The 21448-nt window shown below is 39.4% G+C and overlaps 1 protein-coding gene across 3 annotated transcripts in view; it reads left to right on the top strand.

Annotated features, from left to right (window-relative positions):
- Positions 1–21448, top strand: part of LOC132404980 (kinesin-like protein KIF24) — an 81426-nt gene that overhangs the window by 41597 nt on the left and 18381 nt on the right. For all 3 annotated transcript variants that reach the window (XM_059989636.1, XM_059989635.1, XM_059989634.1), the window contains exons 7-11: positions 1387–1508; positions 3702–3807; positions 5271–5342; positions 13032–13141; positions 16542–18911. In XM_059989636.1, coding sequence (XP_059845619.1) covers positions 1387–1508; positions 3702–3807; positions 5271–5342; positions 13032–13141; positions 16542–18911 — 2780 coding nt within the window. The remainder of the gene's footprint in view (positions 1–1386; positions 1509–3701; positions 3808–5270; positions 5343–13031; positions 13142–16541; positions 18912–21448) is intronic.

The following is a 21448-nucleotide window of genomic DNA, read 5'->3' as shown; positions in this document are numbered from 1 at the left end:
AGGAATCTCTGGATGTCCCTAAAGTAGCTCTATTCCTCCAGACTACTAAGTATCTTGCCTTTAACCCTGTTTTCTGCTATCAAATTCAACCTTCCAAAGTGAATAACTTCACAATTTTCCAGGTTGAACTATATTGTCCTACTGTTAAGTTAATTTGACTTTAACTACAATAGGTATGCAGTTCTCCACTATTGCAATTACTCTTTGTCCTTTAAGAAGGATACAAAATACTTGATTAATTTCTCTACATTTCTGATACTTTCTAAGATTTTTCCCATTTCTGTCTAGGGACCCATACTAGCTTTTTGTTTCTACATAGTTATAGAAATTCTTAATGTTTGTTTTTTATGTTACTTGCTAATCTACTTTTGTATTGGGCAATTGCCGAGTCTGAAGGCAGCGTGACCTCGCTTGGTGCACAGACTAGGCATTCGTGCTACATGTCACCTGTTGCAGCCACCGAAGGCGGGAGAAACAAGGGGTGGTGTGGGAGAGAGCAGAGGCGTGCAGGAGTCTGTGCTGGGTTGTGGGCTGACCTCTCCCAATGGCGTTGCTCCAGTGTTTGCTCAGTAAAAGACAAGATTAATTGTGTTTGCAGCTGCATTAACGAATTGCTGCATACTTGTTCTTGCAGATGCATGGCTTGAAAATATTATCCCATGCCAATCTTCAGACCATCTCACAAAAAATTTGGGCTAATATTATTATTATGTATTTTATGTGACTGTATGTGCAATCTTAACTATATGTGCTATGAGTGACTGTATATACTGTGTTTCAGCACTTTGGCCCTGGCGGAATGCTGTTTTGTTTAGCTGTTACATGTGAATGGTTGAATGATGATTGAGCTTGAACTTGTACTCTACTTTCCCTTTTTAAAGCCTCATCTTCCTTTGTGGAATTCAGATTTTTCTTTTCTCAATCTTGATCCATGATTCCTAATCATATTTTATATATTTATAAATTAGTGTTAATATAGTGGTTAGCAGAACACTTTACAGTATCAGCAGCCCAGATTCAATTCCTGCCGTTATCTGTAAGGAGTCTGTATGTTCTCCCTGTAACTGTGTGGACTTCCCTGGGTACATCAATTTCCTCCTGCAGTCCAAAGGTGTCCAGTCGGTAGTTTAATTGGTCATTGCAAACTGTCTCGAAGGTCCGGAAGGTCCTGTTCTGATCTGTATCTCAATCAATAAATAAATGAAGTAAATAAATTTAAATAACTTTTAATTTGTAAGGCTATTAAACTGTTTGGCCAATGCTAAATATTTACCCTAATATATTAACCAAAAAGATAGTATTTATATATTCCTGCAAATTTTTGGTCTGATTATTAACAGAAAGTAAGTTTCTTGATGACTTCAGCCTTTTTGATTTCCTTTTCAGGTGATTTCTTGGGGTAGTAAAGCGAGGAGTACAGGTGCCTCAGGGATAAATACAGATTCCTCACGTTCACATGCTGTTATTCAAATCCAGCTTAAGGATCCAGCTGAAACAGTTGTTGGAAGGTAAAGTAATTCTTAATACATTCATAATAATTTTTAAGAAGTGTACATTATAAACTATAATAAGCACATTGGTTTTGTATTTTAACTCTAGTAAACAAATAATTTGTTTCTTTTAATAATGATTTTGCTGTAAGGATCAGGGGAGGCCCTCTGCTGGGATGTTCTGTCCTTGCTGTTGTACACAAGCCAGGATGGTACAATATAGAGAGCAAGCAGTTACCTGTGTAGGACCTAGGCTCCATCTCTCCCTCCACGCAGCTGATGAATCCAAAGGCACAGACTGATATAGTTTGGCACCAGTGGCTTTGCAAGAGTTGGCAGTCAGCATTGAACTTGACATTGGACTGCCTTAGAGATCTCAGCTCCAGATTGCTCCTCACGATTTACTCCTGAAACCTTCCCATAAGTAGGTATAGCCACAAGGCAGTGGAGGTTTGACATCATCAGGTTCAAGTTTATTGCCATTCAGTTGTACACACGTATGCTGCCAAGCGAAACAATGTTCCTCTGGACCAAGTTACACAACAAAGTACGTATAACTCACACATATAACACAAAAAGTAATATTACCACAAATAAATTGGCAAATCATATACGCACCTTACTATACAAGTTAAAAAGTGAACAGGTTATCACTACTGGCACTTTATTCAATGAGACTGGGTAGTGGCAGGGAGTTCAGAAGACTTGTAGCCTAGGGCAAGAAGCTGTTTACCATCCTAAAAGTTCTTGTCTTAATTCTACAGTACCTCCTGCTTGATGGTGCAGGGTCAAAGAGATAGTTGGATGGGTGGGAGGGGTCACTAACAATGCTATGGGCCCTGCGAATGCAGCACTCCTGATAAATATCTCTAATGGGTGGAAGAGAGACCCCGGTGATCTCAGTAGTCCTCACAATCCTTTGTAGGAACTTGTGCTTATCTCCCTTCCAATTATTGTACCAGACAATACTACAGCTGGTCAAGACATTCTTCATGGTGCTCCTGTAAAAATTGATTAAAATTTGGGGAGTCTCACTTTCCTCAATCTCCTCAGGAAGTGGAGACACTGCTGTGCTTTCTTGACCAAAGAAGTGATGAGGAACCAGGTGAGATCGTCCATTATGTGCACTCCTGGAGACTTGGTGCTCCTAACTCTCTCCACGGAGGAGCCATGTATATGCATTGAGGAGTGGTCAGCCTGCACCTTCCTAAAGTCCACAATCATCTCTTTGGTCTTGTCCATGTTGAGGTTCGAGATATTGTGCTTGCACCATTCTACCAGCCACTCTACTTCCTCTCTGTATGCCTTTTCATCACCACTGTTGTGTCAGCGAACTTGACGATTCAGTTTGAACTGAATCTGTCCTGTGTCAGCAGCATGAACAGCTTCGGGCTGAGCACGCAACCCTGGGGAGTGACAGTGCTCAGAGTGATGGAGCTAGAGATGTTTCTGCCAACACCGACTTACAGAGACCTTTCTGTCAAAAAGTCTAGGATTCATGTACAGGAATATGTAATGTGACTTAACAAGGACTGTATATCCATTCACTGCTGAGAGATGATTGTATTAAATGCTAAAGTCAGAAAAAAGCATCCTGGCATATAAGGCACAATATTCCAGGTGGAACAGGACAGAGTGGAGGGCAGAGGCATTAGCGATAGTATAAAGCAAAGATTTACTATTGGTGCAATAATATAGTTTGTTTGGTCTTTTACCCAGAAGAATAAACTTCAAATCACATAGTTGTATAATCAAATTCAACAAATCCTGCAATTTATGATTTGGAAACATTTATTTTAAAGAAACATGAAAATTTGTAACTCATTTGTTTTAAAACCTGTCCTTAGGGTAAATGGACTTTGGGCACCATATTTTTATTCATTCACACATGCACACAAATGTGTTTTTCTGATAGAGAGCAAGGAATTGCAATCCTGGAAAATGGAGAAAAACAAAACCCAAAATGCTGGAGGAACTCAGCAGGTCAGGCACGATCTGTAGAGGGAAATGGACAGTTTTTATTTTGAGTCCGTTGGACTGAGAATGGGGGCGGGGGGGGGGGAGCAAGAAATTAGAAGAGAAATGTGGCTGTCCATACCTCAAGAACAAACTTGAAGGGTTTTTAGGAAATTTTAATCTTTTTAAACCAGAAATCAAAGTCAGGTTTACAAATATTACTCCAATGTCTGATGATGATACTTCTCTATCCAGAATTTCCTTCATTGATCTTGCTGGTAGCGAGCGGGCCGCTGATGCCAGAGATTCCGACAAGCATGCTAAATTAGAAGGAGCAGAAATAAATCAGAGTCTATTGGCTGTAAGTTTTTTTTAATAGATGGTCTTATATTGTAAATACAAAATTAAGGTTTGTTTCTAAGTTTATGATGTATATTTGGGCAGGAGAAGCATTCTGAAGATTCAGTATTATGGAATAGTGGAATGATATTCCCAGAAAGGAACCCAAAGTATGACATCTGGCTTTCTGCCTGAAAGTCTCTGGGAACCTTGTTGGTTTTAGCTACTGGCTTATTTCAAACACAAGACAATCTGCAGATGCTGGAAATCCAAAACAGCACACAAAGTGCTAGAAGAACTCAGCAGGCCAGGCAACGTCCATGGAAAAGAGTTAACAGTTAATGTTTCGGGCCTCGACTGTTTACTCTTTTCCATATTGGCTTATTTGCTCTTCAGCCAATTTCTTAATTTGGGTCAGCTAAAATTGCAAAGCCTCAATGCTGTCCACCTGCACCAAGGTAATCTTGGGTTTGGAAAGAAATTGGGGCCATGTTATGAATTAGAAACTGAGTGTGAGCAAAGTAAACTGGACAGCAGAGTTTATTTATGGGTCTTGGAAGATTAATAAAGATTTGTTAATAAATGTATTTTGATTCTTTGAATTTAAAGTGATTTAAAGTGATCAAAGATCAGTATTCGGTGATATTGTGATGGAAACTGTGATTTATTTTTCTCCTCCCCTCCTGCCATAACTATCTGTAGGGTAATACCAGTATTAAGACAAATAATTTGGAAGATGCAAATGTAATCTTGTTAGTTATTTATAATTAGAATTTATAGTGAAGAATTAAGTTGGCACTATTAATCTGTGTGAAGAAGTAGTTTCTTTGTTATAACAACCATGATTATTCACATTCCAATTGGATACTTGATATTCTGCAATAAAGTTGCTCTTTGTGGTAGCATTGTGGTTCATACAATTGCTTTTCAAAGAAAAATTATTTATTTGTTTAATTTATAGCTGGTTGTCCAGCAATACATATATTTCACCCCTACCCAATCAAAGAATGATTTACAATGACTAATTAACCTGTTAGCTGGTATATATTTGGACTAAGGGAGGAAAGCAGAGCACCTGGCGGAAACCCTTACCGACAATGCCAGAATTGAACACTCAACTCTGATGCCCTGAGCAGTAATAGTGTTGCACAAAGCACTATGCTGCCATGGGCCCCTTACAGTACCAACGATCTCCCGATCAGGATTCATTTCTGCTGCCGTCTACAAGGAGTTTATATGTTCTCTCCATGACTGCACAGGTTTCCTCTGGGTTCTCCAGTTTCCTCCCACATTCCAAAGACTTGGGGTCAGGGTTAATAAAATATGGGATTGCTACTTTGCTGCCAGAAGAGCGGCAACACTTGCAGACTGCCCCCAGCAGAATCCTTGCTGATTTGATTTGATACAAACAACTCATTTTACAGTATGCTTTGATGTACACATGAGGAATAAAGCTAATTTAATATCAATTCCTTTCCATTTTAGCTTAAAGAATGTATTCGTGCTTTGGACCAGGAACATGCTCATACACCCTTCAGACAAAGCAGGCTTACGCTGGTAACTTCTTATTTCCTTATAAGATTTTATACTGTTTTTCTTTGTAAAACTTAGCCTTGCACACAGTGATTTTTCTTAAGAGCCGTAACTTGTACTAGACCAACCTTCTTTTCAGAAACCTTTACAATTTGTTCATGTGAAGTACTTGCAGATAGGGACAGCAAACCACAATATTATTAATTTGAAAACTTACTGTGTAAAAATAAAACATCAGAGAACCAGTTTGAATTGCAAAATGCTGTTGTAGGAAGGGAAAAACAGATGTAGGGGTAGCACAGGGGTGACAGCACAGTAGCATAGTGGCTAACGCCACTTTACGGAATAGGCAACCAGGTTCAATTCACCACGCTCTCTGTAAGAGGTTTGTGTGTTCTCTCGTGACCACGTCGATTGGGAGGTTAATTGGTCATTGTAAGTTGTCCTTTGATTAGGCAAGGGATAAATCGGGATTGCTGGGTGACGCAGCTCAAAGGATCAAAAGGGCCTATTTTGTATCTAAATAAATAAGCAAACAAACCTTGTCTCATTATGATCTTATTGCATTAAACTTCAATATGACCCTAAAATGTACCTTTTTAATCTGTAAGTGATTTACCTGATGAATTTGTACAACAAAACAATACAGAACTTCAAATATATCTTGATATAACAATGCATACAAACCTTTGAACATGTAGAAAAATCTCATTTAATTTGGGTACAGTGTAGTCCACACTGAGTTAGTTTATTTTGAAGTTATCCATGCTTCAAGAAGTCAATTTAAGTTGAGGAAAATTTTCTGTTTACATGTATTCTGTCTTTTGACAGTTTCATCAACAATATTTACATTATTCCTATCCTAACCCATTTTATTCTAACCACAATCCCATCATTTCCACTTACTTCACAAACAAGAGAAAATCTGCAGATGCTGGAAATCCAAGCAACACACACAAAATGCTGGAGGAACTCAGTAGACCAGTCAGCATATGTGGAAAAGAGTACAATCAATATTTTGGGCTGGTGCTCTTCTGAAGGGTCTGGACCCAAAACATCAACTATACTCTTTTCTGTTTCCTCTTACTTCCTCTTACCACCAGAATATACCTCACACCAGAGGCCCATGAATAAGCCATACAGTGGTCTTTGATCCTGGCCGCTTGCACATTATACAGTTACTGGAGGAAACCAAGACACCCAGAAGAACCCCAAGTGGTGTCAGCGCAAACTCCACACAGACAGCACCAGAGGTCAAGATTGAAGCTGGGTGGCTGGAGCTGTAAGGCAGCAGCCCTGCCAGTGTCACCAAGATTTTACTTGCAATGTAAATACTTGTTAGTATTTTTAATTGGCATGAAAAGTGTGCTTATTTATAGAATAAGTAGGATCTCACCCACCTGCAAAACTGCATGCACAGAGTGAAGTGGAAAATGAACTCCTGTTTATTAAAGAACTGAAGGAATGCATTTAGCTGGTGACTTGCGAATATCAGCATACAATTTCTTTTTGTGCAGCCACGTGATAAAATGAAAGGAGTTAATTTAGTTCCTCTTGCAATAATCAATTTTAAGAAATGTGACAAGCAGTCTTACTGTCCCTAGATTTTTTTTTAAAAAAAGCAAAGATGGTGTGCAGTCAGACTGTCAAGAAGGGCAGGCAGATGATAGGACAAAATTGGAGCCAAAAGAGTGAGTATCAGTGCATTAAGGATGCAAAATCTAAAAGGGTAGCAAATAATGTACTTAAAGTGTTATATCTCAATGTACGGAGTAAAAGAAATAAGGTGGATGATCTTGTTGTACTATTACAGATTGTCAGGTATGATGTTGTGGTGGCCATCTCTGAATCATGGCTGAAGGATGGTTATGGAGCTGACCGTCCAAGGTTACACATTGTATCGGAGGGATAGGAAGGTAGGCAGAGGGGGTGGCGTGGTTCTGCTGGTTTAAAAAATGGCATCAAATCAGCTGAAAGATGTGACATAGGATTAGAAGATATTGAATCCTTGTGGGTTGAGTTAAGAAATTGCAAGGGTAAAAGAATCAACATGCAGGTCGATTGGGAAAATCAAGTCGGTAATGGATCTCAAGAGTGAGTTTGTTTAAGGCCTAAGAGATAGCTTTTTAGAGCAGTTTGTTGTTAAGCCCTCTAGGGGATCAGATGTACTGGATTGGGCATTATGGAATGAACCGGAGGCGATTAGGGAGCTTAAGGTAAAATAGCCTTAGGAGGCAGTCATCACAATATGATTGAGTGCAACTTGAAATTTGACAGGGAGAAAGTAAAGTCTGATGTAGCAGTATTTCAGTGGAGTAAAGGAAACTACAGTGGCCAAAGTAAATAGGAAGGAGATGCTGACTGGGATGATAGCAGAGCAACAATGGCATCAATTTCTGGGGGAAATGAGGCAGGTGCAGGATAGATGTATTCCAAAAATGAAGAAATACTTAAATGGCAAAATGGTACAACTGTGGCTGGTAAGAGAAGTCAAAGCAAATGTAAAAGCAAAGTGGGCATACAAAAAAGCTAAAATTAGCTGGAAGATGGAGGATTGGGAAGGTTTTAAAAAACCTAGAGAGCAACTAAAAGAATCATTAGGAGGGAACATATGAAATATGAAAGCAAGCTACCAAACAATATCAAATTGGATAGTAAAAGCTTTTTCAAGTGTGTAAACAATAAAAGAGAGATGAAAGTGGATATAGAGCCGCTAGAAAATGAGGCTGGAGAAATAATTACAGGGGACAAGGAGGTGGCAGCTGAACTAAATGAGTATTTTGCATCAGACTTTTCTATGGAAGACACTAGCAGTGTGCCAGATGTTGGTGGGAGGGAAGAGAAGTGAGTGCAGCTATTATTACAAGGGAGAAGGTGCTCATAAGGTCGAAAGACCGAACCTTTGATGTTGTGTCCAATCAAGGACCTCATCTAAGAAAAACTCTGCTGGCATTGGAGAGGATTTAGAGGAGGTTCACAAGGATGATTTCAGATTTGAAAAGGTTATCATACTAAGAACATTTGATGGCTCTGGGTCTGTATTCGTTGGAATTTAGAAGGATGAAGGGGATCTCATTGAAACCTTTTGAATGTTGGAAGGCCTTGCCAGAGTAGATGTGAAAACGATGTTTCCATGGTGGGGAAGTCTAGGACTAGAGGACACAGCCTCAGGATAAAGGGCCATCCATTTAAAACAGATGTGGAGAAACTACTTTAGCCAGAGGATGGTAAATTTTGGAATTTGTTACCACAGGAAGCAGTTGGGGCCAGGTCGTTGGGTGTATTTAAGGCAGAGATTGATAGGTTCTTGATTGAACATGGCAAGAGGTTACGGGGAGAAGGCTGGGGAGTGGGACTGTGTAGGGGAAAAAATGATCACCCATAATTGAATGGCAGAGCAGACTTGATGGCCCAGATGGCCTAATTCTGCTCCTATGTCTTACGGTCTTATAATGTGTTTGTGAGAAATACAGTTGCCTTGAAAGTCAAAGGCACAATACCATTTGTTTAAATGTCTTGCATTGAAAGTTATTTTTTCTCCATTGGACTGAAATGTCGTAACAACCATGTTGTTTGCTGTTGGCATTTGACCCATTTGGTCTTTGTCAATGTTTACATTCAAAATATCTCTTCCTATGCATCCTTCAGTTTCTGCATAATTTCCTACAGCATTTTCTTTTGCATATCTAATTTTCTGTTGAGCATATTTCTATTTTACTCAATTGTGATTTGTGGTACCAGGTTCCACATGGTATCAACAGATTAGGTAAAGATATTTATCCTGAATTCTTCAATACATTTGTTTGTATCTATGTTGTATTTAGTAATGAATAAAAATATAAATTTCTTGTTCATTCAATTGAGAATAAAACAAGGATCGGTTTTTCATTATATGTATTGTAATTTGTTATTTTAATTATTATTAAAACTGTAATATACTTCATGCAAAAAAGTATTTAATCCCTTCTAGTTTTTAGGTGCCTTTACTTCATTTACTGCTTTTTGTCTGAATGTTGTGATGTTAGCTTTTCTAGGCCTTAGCACTTGTAATGGCAACAAAGCATATAAATATCTTGCCTTTACTTGGATGTAAAGAAATGCTGGTTTGTTACCATAATAGTGAAAAATACAGATTGCATTATGAATTCCAGGGAACATATCAACCAAGCAAATCTGTTTGGAAAATCTTTTCTCAAAATGTTAACATTGGATGAAGCAATGTTTTGCAAGAGATGCAGGCATGATCTCCTGAAAGCCATCTCTTGGGCGGTTGAGATTCTGGACTAGACTGGAATCAACAAGGGATGCTTGACAGCTGTGGCAAGGTTTGAATCTGGTGACGTAGGGGACAGCAGAGCTTCACTTCCAGATGAGCTCAATGCCTTCTGTGCTCGTTTTAACCACCAGAACAGGGAGGAACCATCAAGCACCCCCATGTTTCCCGATAATCCTTTGGTCTCAGTATGTGAAGATGGTGTGAGGGCTACCTTCAAGAGAGTGGAGACTGACACAAAATAGTCATTCAGAGCCTTGGCTACTTCCTCAATACCCAATATTAATTCCCCCTTCTCATCCTCCAAGGGACCACTGTTCACTTCAGAAACCATTTTCTGCTTTATATTATTATAAAAACTTATTATCCGAGAGTAAATCCAAGGAAAACATCTGGTCTGGACAAAGTGCCTGGCTGAGTAGTGAAGACCTGTGCTGACCAACTAGTTGGTGTATTCACAGAAATCTTCAGCCGCTCGCTCTGGCAGTGTGTGCTACCCATCTAGTTCAAGCAGGCTTCAATCCTACTGGGACCCCAAAACAGCATGGCAACCTATCTACATGACTATCACCCAGTGGCACTTACATCCACAGTGATTAAGTGTTTTGAGAGGCTGGTATTGAAGCACATCAGTTCCTGTCTGAATGGTGACTTGGATCTGCTCCATTTTGCCTATCGAAGCAACTGGTCTGCAGCAGATGCTACCTTGTTGGCTCTTCACACAACCCTGGAACATCTGGACAGCAAAGATGTATTTGTCAGGATGCTTTTTATCGATTACAGCTCGGCATTTAACACCATCATCCCCTCAAAACTAATCAGTAAACTTCTAGACCTGGGCCTCAATATCCTCTTGTGCAATTGGATCCTGGATTTCCTCACTTGTAGACCCTAGGCAGTTCAGGTTGGCAAAACCTTCTCCAAGGTAACATGCCTGAATGACTGGCATCCTGTTGCACTCACCTCAATAATAAGCAAATGCTTTGAGAGGCTGGTCAAGGACTGCATCTGCAGCATGCTACCACCAAAAATGGACCCTCTACAATTCACAAACCAATACAACCGATCGTCACACAACGCAGTGCCACTGCTCTACGTTCTGTCCTTACACATCTGGAGAAGAAGGATGCTTATGTGAGAATGCATTCTTGGACTACAGTTCAGCATTCAACACCATAATCTAGGCTCAACAGGAAGCTCAGAGACCTCGGTCTTGACCCTGCCTTGTGCAGCTGGATCCTGGACTTCCTGTCAAATCATCGGCAGGTGGTAAGATTGGGCTCCCTCACCTCCACCCCTTTGACTCTCAACACAGGAGCCCCTCAGGGCTGTGTCCTAAGTCCCCTCCCTTACTCCCTGTATACCCATGTCTGTGTCGTCACCCACAGCTCTAATCTACTAATTAAATTTGCCGATGACTCTACATTGATTGGCCTAATCTCAAACAATAACGAATTGGCCTACAGGGAAGAAGTCATCTCTCTGACATAGTGGTGTCAAGAAAACAACCTCTCCCTCAATGTCGTAAACGGTAAACGGCCTTAAGTTCCTGGGCATGCACATCACCGAGGACCTCACGTGGTCTGTACATACCGGCTGTGTGGTGAAAAAGGTACAACAGCATCTCTTTCACCTCAGATGGTTGAAGGAGTTTGGTATGGGTCCCCAAATCCTAAGAACTTTCTACAAGGGCACAATTGAGAGTATCCTGACTGGCTGAATCACTGCCTGGTATGGGAACTGTACTTCCCTTAATTGCAGATTTCTGCAGAGAGTGATGCAGACAGCCCAGTGCATCTGTAGTTGTGAACTTCCCATGATACAGGACATTTACAAGGACAGGTGTGTAAAAAGGGCCCGTAGGGTCACTGGGGACCCAAGTCACCCCATCTACAATTTATTCCAGCTGCTACTATCCGGGAAATGGTACCGCAGCATAAAAGCCAGGATCAACAGGCTCCAGGACAGCTTCTTCCACCACTCACACTGATTTGAGTGTATTTCTATGTTACATTGACTGTTCTATTTATTAAAAATTACCACAATTACACATTTAGACAGAGACTTAATGTAAAGATTTTTACTCCATGTATGTGAAGGATGTAAGAAATAAAGTCAATTCAATTTCTGCACAATCTCTATCAGCACAGGAGCACCTCAGGGATGTGTGCTTATTCCCCTGCTCTGCTCGCTTTACGCCTATGACTGTGGCTAATTACAGCTCCAACACCATATACAAGTTTGCTAACAACCCCACTGTTGCGGGCTGCATCAAAAAAGGTGATGAATTAGCATACAAGAGGGAGATTGAAAACTTGGCTGAATGATGTAATAAAAACAACCTCTCACTCAATGTCAATAAGACTAAGAAACTGATTGTAGACTTCAGAAGCAGGAAACCAGAGGTCCAGAAGCCAGTAATCATCAGAGGTGGAGAGGGTCAGTAACTTTAAAATCCTGGGTCTCACTATCTCAGAGGACCTGTCCTGGACCCATCATATGTATATTATTGTAAAGAAAGCATGACTGCGCCTCTTATTTCCTCAGGAGTCTGCGGAGATTTAGCATGTCATTGACAACTTTGGCAAATTTACATAGATGTGTGGTGGAAAGTGTGCTGACTGGCTCCATTATGGCCTAGTATGGGAACACCAATGCCTTTGAGCAGAAAATCTGACAGAAGGTGGTGGATTCGGCCCAGTACCTCACAGGTAAAACCCTCCAAACCATTCAGCACATCTACATGAAACATTCCTGTGGAAAAGCAGCATCCATCGTCAAATATCCTCACCACCCAGGCCGTGCTCTTCCCTCGCTACTGCCAACAGGTAAAAGGTACAAGTGCCTCAGGAGTCACACCACCAGGTTCAAGAACAGTTACTACCCCACAACCATCAGGTTCTGGAACAAAAGGAGATAGCTACACTCATTTAAGGACTCTGTTATATTGTTATTTCATGCTTGTTAAATATTCCTCGTTATTTATATCTGTATTTGCATAGTTTGTTTTCAGTTTACAGTTCCTGATGTTTACTGTTTACAGTTACTGGACTATAGATGTGCGAAGTAAAAAGAAATGTGCTACAAAGAAAAAGAATCTCAGGGTTGTATGTACTCTAATAATAAATTTTACTTTGAATTTTAATCTAAAAGTCTTCCTGATCTTAAAAGAAAATGTCAGTTTATTGAATTATTTTGGACTACCTTTTATGTTTTCCTTGTTTATTAGCAAATAAGAATGAAAAAAATGGCAATCTTAATAACATGTTAATCTAAAAATCCTTTTGAACAAAAGAAAAAGCAAATCAATTGAATTATTTGGAACTACAAAATACACTTTCCTTGTTCATTTTCTAACAATAAGGGCAAAAATTTTATTCTTGTTGTGCTTGTGGCTTTTTTGCAATTTGTATGTAAAATTTATGTATGTTTTTTTTGAGGTATTGAAAGACTCTTTTATTGGGAATTCGAAGACTTGTATGATTGCTAATATTTCACCTAGCCACATGGCCACAGACCACACACTGAACACCTTGCGCTATGCAGACCGGTGAGCAACAATTTGCTTTTTTTTACTGTAATTGTCTCATATTAAATGATGGGCACTTTAAACCACAGGATCTCAGGAGTTGTAGCCATGTATAACAACAAAGATATTTTAAAGATGATTTGTTGAGGATAGGGCAGTGGATGTTGTATAAAAGGACTTGATGATGTCTCCTTGTATGGTGACAAAACGTTTATAAATGGAGAACAACTCAACCCAATGATCAACCACATGAGTTACACATTTTCTGAGTTAGTTCCAATTTCATAAGATCCTTCATGGTCACCCAGAAGATTAAGGAGCACAGAATCCATACTTGGACCTCCAAGAGGACCACAGCTTTTTCGTGGTGTTTGGAGGCTTGCATGCCTCAATGAACTAGAGAGCAATGTGATTGGAGTCAAGACCTTGTACTTTGGCTCTTGGTTGGCCCACCATTGCCAAACAGGTCAAAGGGAAGGGTGGTCCACGGTCTTCCATTTTCGGTGATTTAGTTCAGTGCTAGCAACCCTGACTGTTATGGAAGCAGCAATAAAGAATCCTTCTACTTCTGCGTGTGACGGTATTCCCGAGACTTCACTCAGGACTTGCATGGCTGACAATAGTGAAAAATGAGAGGAAGCTTCTGGCATGATGAAGGAAGCTCCTAAACACCACCAAGACCATTACCAAAATTGACTTTTGGAATGTACACACTGTACTGTAGAGGCATAATGAGGACCCTGAACTACACCTGGGACACAATAGAGAAGATGGCCAAGGACAGACTTAGATAGAGACCCTTCATTGCTGCCCTCAAATGCCAGTGGCATAATGGGCACTAAGAAAGTAATCCATACTTGGAGTATTGGGTGCATTTCTGGTGGGCACAGTACAGGAAGGATGTGGTAGCAACAGAGAGTGCAAAAGAAATTTGCCAGTGCCTGGAATAGAGAGCTACAGTTGTAAGGAGAGAATGGGTTTATTGTTACTGAAACAAAGGAATCTGAGGGGTCACCAATAAAGATTAACAAAATTATCAAGAATCTTTCTCCCAGGCCAGGGGAACCTAGAGTTAGAGGGCACAGTTTATATGAGAAAAGAAAATTTTAAGGGAGATCTCTGGGGTATGTTCTTCACACTGACGGCAGTGAGGGTAGATACTTCACAATACATTAGGACATGTTGTTAGCATCCATCTGACTCAAAGGACAATTGGTGATGATGATCATCACAAGCCTGGATGGAAGGTATGGAGATCCTGAGATGCCCAGTCATCAAGAACCCCCTCTTCGCCTCACCGGGGTAGTCCAAATGATAGCTTATGAAGCAATACATTTGGCACTAGCTTAGCTACAGGAGCTGCCAGAAGGATGTTCAAAGACATACAGCTGCCTTAGGGGCTCCACTTCATATTTGCTGTCTGTGTTTGCTCCCGTAGCTACAAGGCCGTGGGGCTATTTACTCATAGCTGGGAATCCGGTTCACAAACATCTAGGTGTGTCCACACACTGGTCTGCCTGCGTGCTACTTGTGCAGGGGCCAGACTTCCTTCCCATCCTCTGTAGTTCAGCCTGAGTCGGTAAGGAGTTCAGTTTCTGTGTGTTGCCAGCAAGGAGGCAGTACATGAGGCTTGCTATTGGAGAGGCTATGTATTGGTAGGGAGAGACTTACACATTCAGCTCTCCTTTTCACAAGACTGCTAGCCAGCAGTGGAAGCTGAAGGTGAGAGCAACAACCATTACTCACTACACTGCCATGCTAGATGCATCACAGTAACCATATTGACACATTAGGACAGGTACTTGAATAGAAAAGGAGTAGAATGACGTGAGCAAAATGTGGAGAATTGGGATGAATGTAAATGGGTATCATATTCAGCATGGATGAAATGGTCCTTTAGGGGCCTGTCCGTGCTTTGTTTCCATGAAAAAGATTAGCATTGATGTTATTTTTTCTTTACCTGGGGATTCAACTAGAATTTACTTCATATTAGAAGTAACAATTTTGGAATAGTTGGTGAAATAATTTAATATTGTGATTGGATGGTTATAAAATCTTTTTCAAAATTATGTACAGGTTTTTAATTTAATTTGGATCATTGAATGATTAAATACATTACAGACCTTAAAGAGCAATGCTGAAAGAGATTAAGATTTGGAATTTCAAGAAGTAAAGAGATATCCAGGATACTGAGAATAAACCTCTTGCATTTGTTTTTGAAATGACGTCATATCTGTTCAGAATCATGTTTATTATCACTGATGTATGTTATTAATTTTGTTGTTTAGCGGCAACAGTACTGTGCAAGATAAATTACTATAAATTACAAAAATTAGTAAGTAGTTCAGAAGATGAATAATGAGGTAATATTGTTGGAGCATTTAGCAATCTGATGATGAAGGGGACGAAGCTGTTCTTGAATGTGTTATGATTACAAAAAATATCTGATAAGGCCCTGGTTTAATGTCTCATTTCTTCCCGTGAAATAAAAGTAAACTTTAATCCTAACTTCAGGAAAAACTTTTTGCTGCCACACTATGATTCAGAGATCATTACTCAAATCTTTGCCATGAGTACCTTCCTGTCAGTGAAATCAGAACACACCACAGTAACAGTATGTGACCAAAGCCAAGGTTACTATTCTACAATTTACACACTATCAAGACTTCTAAATATACTGTTGTTTATTCATCATTGCTAGCTTAAAGTTATGGTACCTGTCCGGAAGCACCATAGCAGGCACTGTCTATTCAAGTACAGCCTTGGACCTTTTTCATGTAACTGAACAGGGCACAGCAATAAATGATGCCTTTTGCCAATGATCCCATTGTCCATTAATAAATAAAATAGGTTTATTCTATGTTTTTAGAATTTTAGAACAGTACAGCACAGGAACAAGCCCTTCGGCCCACTTTGTGCTAAACCAGCTAAATTAGTGATCAAACAGCCGTGTAATCTAATCCGGTTTGCCAATACAATGCTCATATCCTTCCATTTTTCTCACATTTATGTGCCTACCTAAGTAAAAAATGTTATATTTTTCATGTTGACAGCTTTAAAATACAGTAGTGTAGTGGTTAGCACAACACTTTATAGTACCAGCAACTGGGTTAAATTCCTGCCGCTGTCTGTAAGGAGTTTGTATATTCTCTCTGTGACCACGTGGGTTTCCTCCTGGTGCTTCAGTTTCCTCCCACAGTCTATAGATGTCGGTTGATGGTTAATTGGTCATTGTAAATTGTCCTGTGATTAGGCTAGGGTTAATTCGGGGGATGCCAGGCAGAGCAGGCTGAAAGGCTGGAAGGTCGTATTGAGTGTGGTAATCCAGTAAATAAATGAATAAGAAGATAAATGGATTGAATCAAATCATGTTAAAAAAACAGAATAATTTATTTTCAGCATATCTGTTATTTATCCTCAGGGTAAAAGAAATAAAGAGAGGCGCCAAAACATCCAGTGTAAACCTTTCAAGATGTCAAGGAGGTAGAAGCCCATCTCCAAAACAAACCAAAGCATGCGGGGACAAGTCCGTACCAAAGAAAGTAAAGCCAAGAATTGAACAATCCCAATATTCAGATAAAAATGCAACCCAGCCTAAGTTCTCACCAGTGGTGTTGCGTCAACGTAACAATATTCTCTGTTCCACACCAAGAATGTCAGGTAAAAATGTCTTTTCTCCAACTACCTCAAAACTTATGTGGCAAAGTCATTCTACTCCTCTTAAAGGGCTGTTTAAGAAAAAACCCTCAGATGCCAGCAAGAACACAACAGATGAAGGGCCAAATGGGAAGGGCATTATTACAAAAGAGGCATTTCTGAGTAAATCAAGAACACCCAGAAGAATGCAACATGGGCAAATAAATAAAAATGTGAAGGTCCAAGCAGTTCATCCCATTCAAAAAGAAGTAATTCCAAGAGATGGATTTCACTTTACTGGACAGACAAAAAATTACTCTCCCAATAAAGAAAATAGTAATAAAATTTTTGAAAGTGAATATCAAAAGAGTCCCAAGTCACCAGAGAATGAACCTTTTCCCCAAAAGGAAAGGGAAAAGCACTTGCGTCTTTATCATCAGCAGCTTCAACAACTTCAGCAACCACCATTACTGCAGAAGAAGCTAACTTATCAACCTTTGAAGGAGCTTCTCAGGCAATTTTATCAACATAAAATTGAAATGAGCAATAAAGAAAATGGTCATGCTTCCTCACTGGAATCTACAGTCCAAAAGTCAGATGTTCAGACTGAATGCAGTTATCACTGTGATCCATATTCTGTCTGCCAAAGCATGGATGACACACAGAATCAAACCTGTAATCACAATCTCTTCTATGAAATAGAAAGAGTGAAAGGAGAGAACGGAGGAAATACTGTGCAAGTTTTCCACTCTTCTCAAGATCAAAGCTGTAACCCAAGGAGAGAAGACGGCAGTTTCTGTGGATCACCGTGGAGTACAGAAGAATGCACAATCCACTGTTCATCAGGAGATCATGCCACAGAAATGTTGTGTTCTCAAAATGACAGTGATAATGCTCAAATGAAACCAAGGTACTTAACATTTGATTCAAAAAACAGTTTGCAGAATTATTCAGCTGATGATCAAGATGATAACTGTCCCATTTCAAAGATCTCACAAATGGACAATAGTTTCCCTTTTGCTGCAGATTTGAAAAGTGTGAAAATTGGAACCAACATTTTGTTTCAATCCAGCAATAATATGGATCTCCATTTGAATTCTGTAACAGAAGTAGCAAAAAATGAGCAAGTATGTAAAATCTCCGGTAATATGATTCTATCCACTGACTGCACTTCTGAAGACTTGATGAATGTTTCTGATACTTGTCTTTCCATGGAGAGGCCACTGTCTCAAAATACACATCTTACTGACCAGCGAATGGCAATTTCATGTAACCAGTACTTTGCTGAAATGGAGGAATTTCCAACTGATTCTGATAAAAATCAGAAACTTCCATCTGATGATCTTTTTGTCAGTTCAAAAAGCGCTAGTCATTATCAGCACCTTATTTTGACTGATGGAACTGAAAAGCAAACAGTTGCAAAAGATGAAACTGACCACTGTTCATATATTAACTGTGTAGAGCCTACTTATAAAGATGTGTCAACTAATGATTGTACAGGTTTTCTGAATTCACCAAACCATGATTTGAAGCAGGACAGACCACTTTGTGCCTCACTGAGTGGAAAACTGCCCTCTAAAGCCATCAGCCAGACAAGTGAATGTCATAATTACAGACAAGAAATTAAATGTTTGAATATTGAACCTTATGATTCAGGTACTGAAGAAACTGTATTTAATCCTTCAATTTTACACTTGCATCTTGGTGTAATGTCCATTTTTGAAGCTGTGGCTTCAGAAGCTGGAAACCAGAGCACTACAGATCTGCATCTTAATCAAGTGAGTAGACAGAAAGGCACTTCTAATTGTGGAATTGCTTCTAGCAAAATAACAGAACCAATGAACATCTCCCAAATTAAAGAATCACAAGAAAAAAATGAAGTTTTGGTGGCTAGAAGCTGTACTGAAGGAATGCTTGATAACCACCATAATGAAGATGGGTTTCAGCCTTGTTGCAAGTCTATTGATAAGGACTTAATTAAAGAAGAGTTACTGCACAATACATTAAACCATCTTCATGAAGAAGACAATTCAATTCCTATGGAAGCGTTTGTCAACCGCAGTGAAAACAAATTCAAAGCATGTGGACTTGTGACAGATGGTAACCAATCTAAGCATTTAATTGCCCGGCACCTAGAGACAATGGAAAAATCAAAGTAAGTATGAAGACAGCAAACTTAAAGAATTTCCTCATGTTAAAAATTGGGCAATACTGTAATAATCTTTAGTCACATGAATGCTTAATTGAAATAATTCTCTGGCTGCTCATTATATCCAAAATATGATATTTTTTCTGTTCGAGACAAAAATAGGTGGAATTTAATTCTGCAGAATAATTTACTTGGAAGTACTTGAAGATGTAAAGTTTTATCTCATATTCTCAGAACATTCCTCTTGACAACCCTTGATATTTGGTTTGAAAGATAAGGTGTCACGTCTGTAGGGGTGGAGGAGGAGAGGCACAGAAGTATGTAGTAGGCCTCCATTAGTCTCGATAGACCGTGGATTTGCACCTTGGAAAGTTTCAAGTATACAGAAGTATAGTAATAAACTATCAGCATAAAATGTCTTTACTGTATATTAGTGTCATACAGTTTGAAAATAGGGTCTTAGGCAGATGGGACGAGCTTAGCAGGGACAAGTTGGGCCAGAGTTTGTCCTATAGTCCTCTAAACCACTCATATTTAGGTACTTAGCTAGATTGTTTTAAAATGTTCCGCTAATTCTGGCACGTTCATTCCAAATATGCACCTTTCTTTGCATGAAAAAGATGCCCCTGATGTCTTTTTTACAATCTGTTGTCTCTGATCTATGTCCCCATGTTTTTAGCACACCCTCCATCAGTGAAAAAGATGGTATTTCACCCTACCTAAGTCCCTCATGATCTTGTATACCTCTATCAGCTCATGTATCAATCTCCTGCATTCCAGGGAAAAAAGTCCTAATCTTCGCAACTTCTCCTTTGAACTCAGGCTCCCATCTCCAGGTAATGTCATGTTGAATCTTCTCTGCATTCTCTTTCTAATAATATATTTCCTATAACATGGTGACCAAAACTGTACACTAAACTCCAAATGTGGCCTCACCAACATCTTGTATAACTGAAACATAACTTCTCATTTCCTTTACTCAGTGCCCTGACTGATGAAGGCGAGAATGCTAAATGCCTTCACCACTTTATCTATCTTTGCTGCTTTCAGTGAACTATAAACTTGCACTCCTAGACCCTCTATTCCATAACGTTCTTCAGTGTCCCACCATTCACTGCTTGTTTGATCTCTCAAAACGCAATACCTTGCAGTTGTACATTTTGGAAGAAGAAATAATCAGGCAGATTATTATTTAGATGGGGAGAAAATTCAAAAATCGGAAGTGCAAAGAGACTTGGGCCATTGCAATTTCCTGTCTAGCTTCCCACAAGGTTTGAGAATGCTCCAGGTCAGGCCCTGGGGATTATCCACCTTAATGCACTTTAAGGCCTCCAATATCTGCTCCCTGTGAATTCTTAAGTGGTCTTAAGATATGACTATTCATTTCCCCTATTTCCTTAGCTTCTATTGTTTTCTCCACAGTAAAACCTGAAGAGAACTAAAAATCTCTCATTTCTTTATTTCCATGCAAAGATGATCTTGATGATCATTAGAGGAACTTATTTTCAGCCTGCCACCCCTTTAATATGCCTTAATATAGAATTTTTTGGGATTTGTCCCCTGGATCCATCTCAGATCCCCTTCTTTCCCCCCCCAACTTCTGTCTTAATCTCCACAAGATTTTGCCTAATGGCTGCAAAATTTACTCAACCTCCTGTTCGGGGCCTTAACCAGTTAGCCAGTCATATTCTTCTCCAGTTTTAAAAGTAATTGAATTCTGGGCACTGGATTCAAAGAATATTAATATTTATGCTATTAAATAGTATAAATAATTTATAATAGTATGTTATAAATAAATAATATTTGTATTAGATAGTACTTCATCAGTAAATACTATTGATTTAATTTACTATTAAGTTAATAGTAATGATTTACTATTCATCGACATAAATACATTAATTTTAGTTATTCTATTTCCCTTTCTCATGTAACTGTAACACTTTATTGTACACTCTTTTATTGTTTTATCTTGTACTACCACAATGCACTGTTGCAATAAATTGATCTGTGGACAGTATGCAGGTCAAGGTGTTTTTTACGTATCTCAGAACACTTAACAGTAATACAGCAATTTAAAATCCATATATTAACCTAATGTGAACTGTATTCATCATTTTTTATCTTGCTTTATTTTTTTCTGACTGTCTCCATTTGCTGGTGGAATTATGCTTGTATACTCTGTTCTTCACCATCTTGTCTATTTATGTGGCCATTTTCAGCAAACTGTGTACCTGTACTCCCAGGTCACTAAGCAGGTCTCACTGTTTTTCCAGTCTCAGTCTCCCTCACCAAGCTGTGCCTGTTCTCCCAAACTCCCCTCTTTTTCTGACTGAGTCAGTGTCTCTCTGTTTTGTTGGAGATTTCACCAATTCTGTGTCTCCACTCTCTCAAACTCCTGCTCGTTTTTTCTCCTGTGGCATTGGAGCTGGGGAGGGGGTGGGGGATCCTGCGCAGGCCAGAATTGCTGTTCCTTACCATGGTCAAGAACCCTTTCCTTGGAATGGTTCTTCTATTCATACAGCTGCTTGACAGGGTTTCTTAAC

The sequence above is a fragment of the Hypanus sabinus genome, chromosome 14 (assembly GCF_030144855.1).
Source record: "Hypanus sabinus isolate sHypSab1 chromosome 14, sHypSab1.hap1, whole genome shotgun sequence".
NCBI lineage: Eukaryota > Metazoa > Chordata > Chondrichthyes > Myliobatiformes > Dasyatidae > Hypanus > Hypanus sabinus.
The sequence above is the reverse complement of the archived record's forward strand: the minus strand, read 5'-3'. Positions and strand labels throughout refer to the sequence as shown.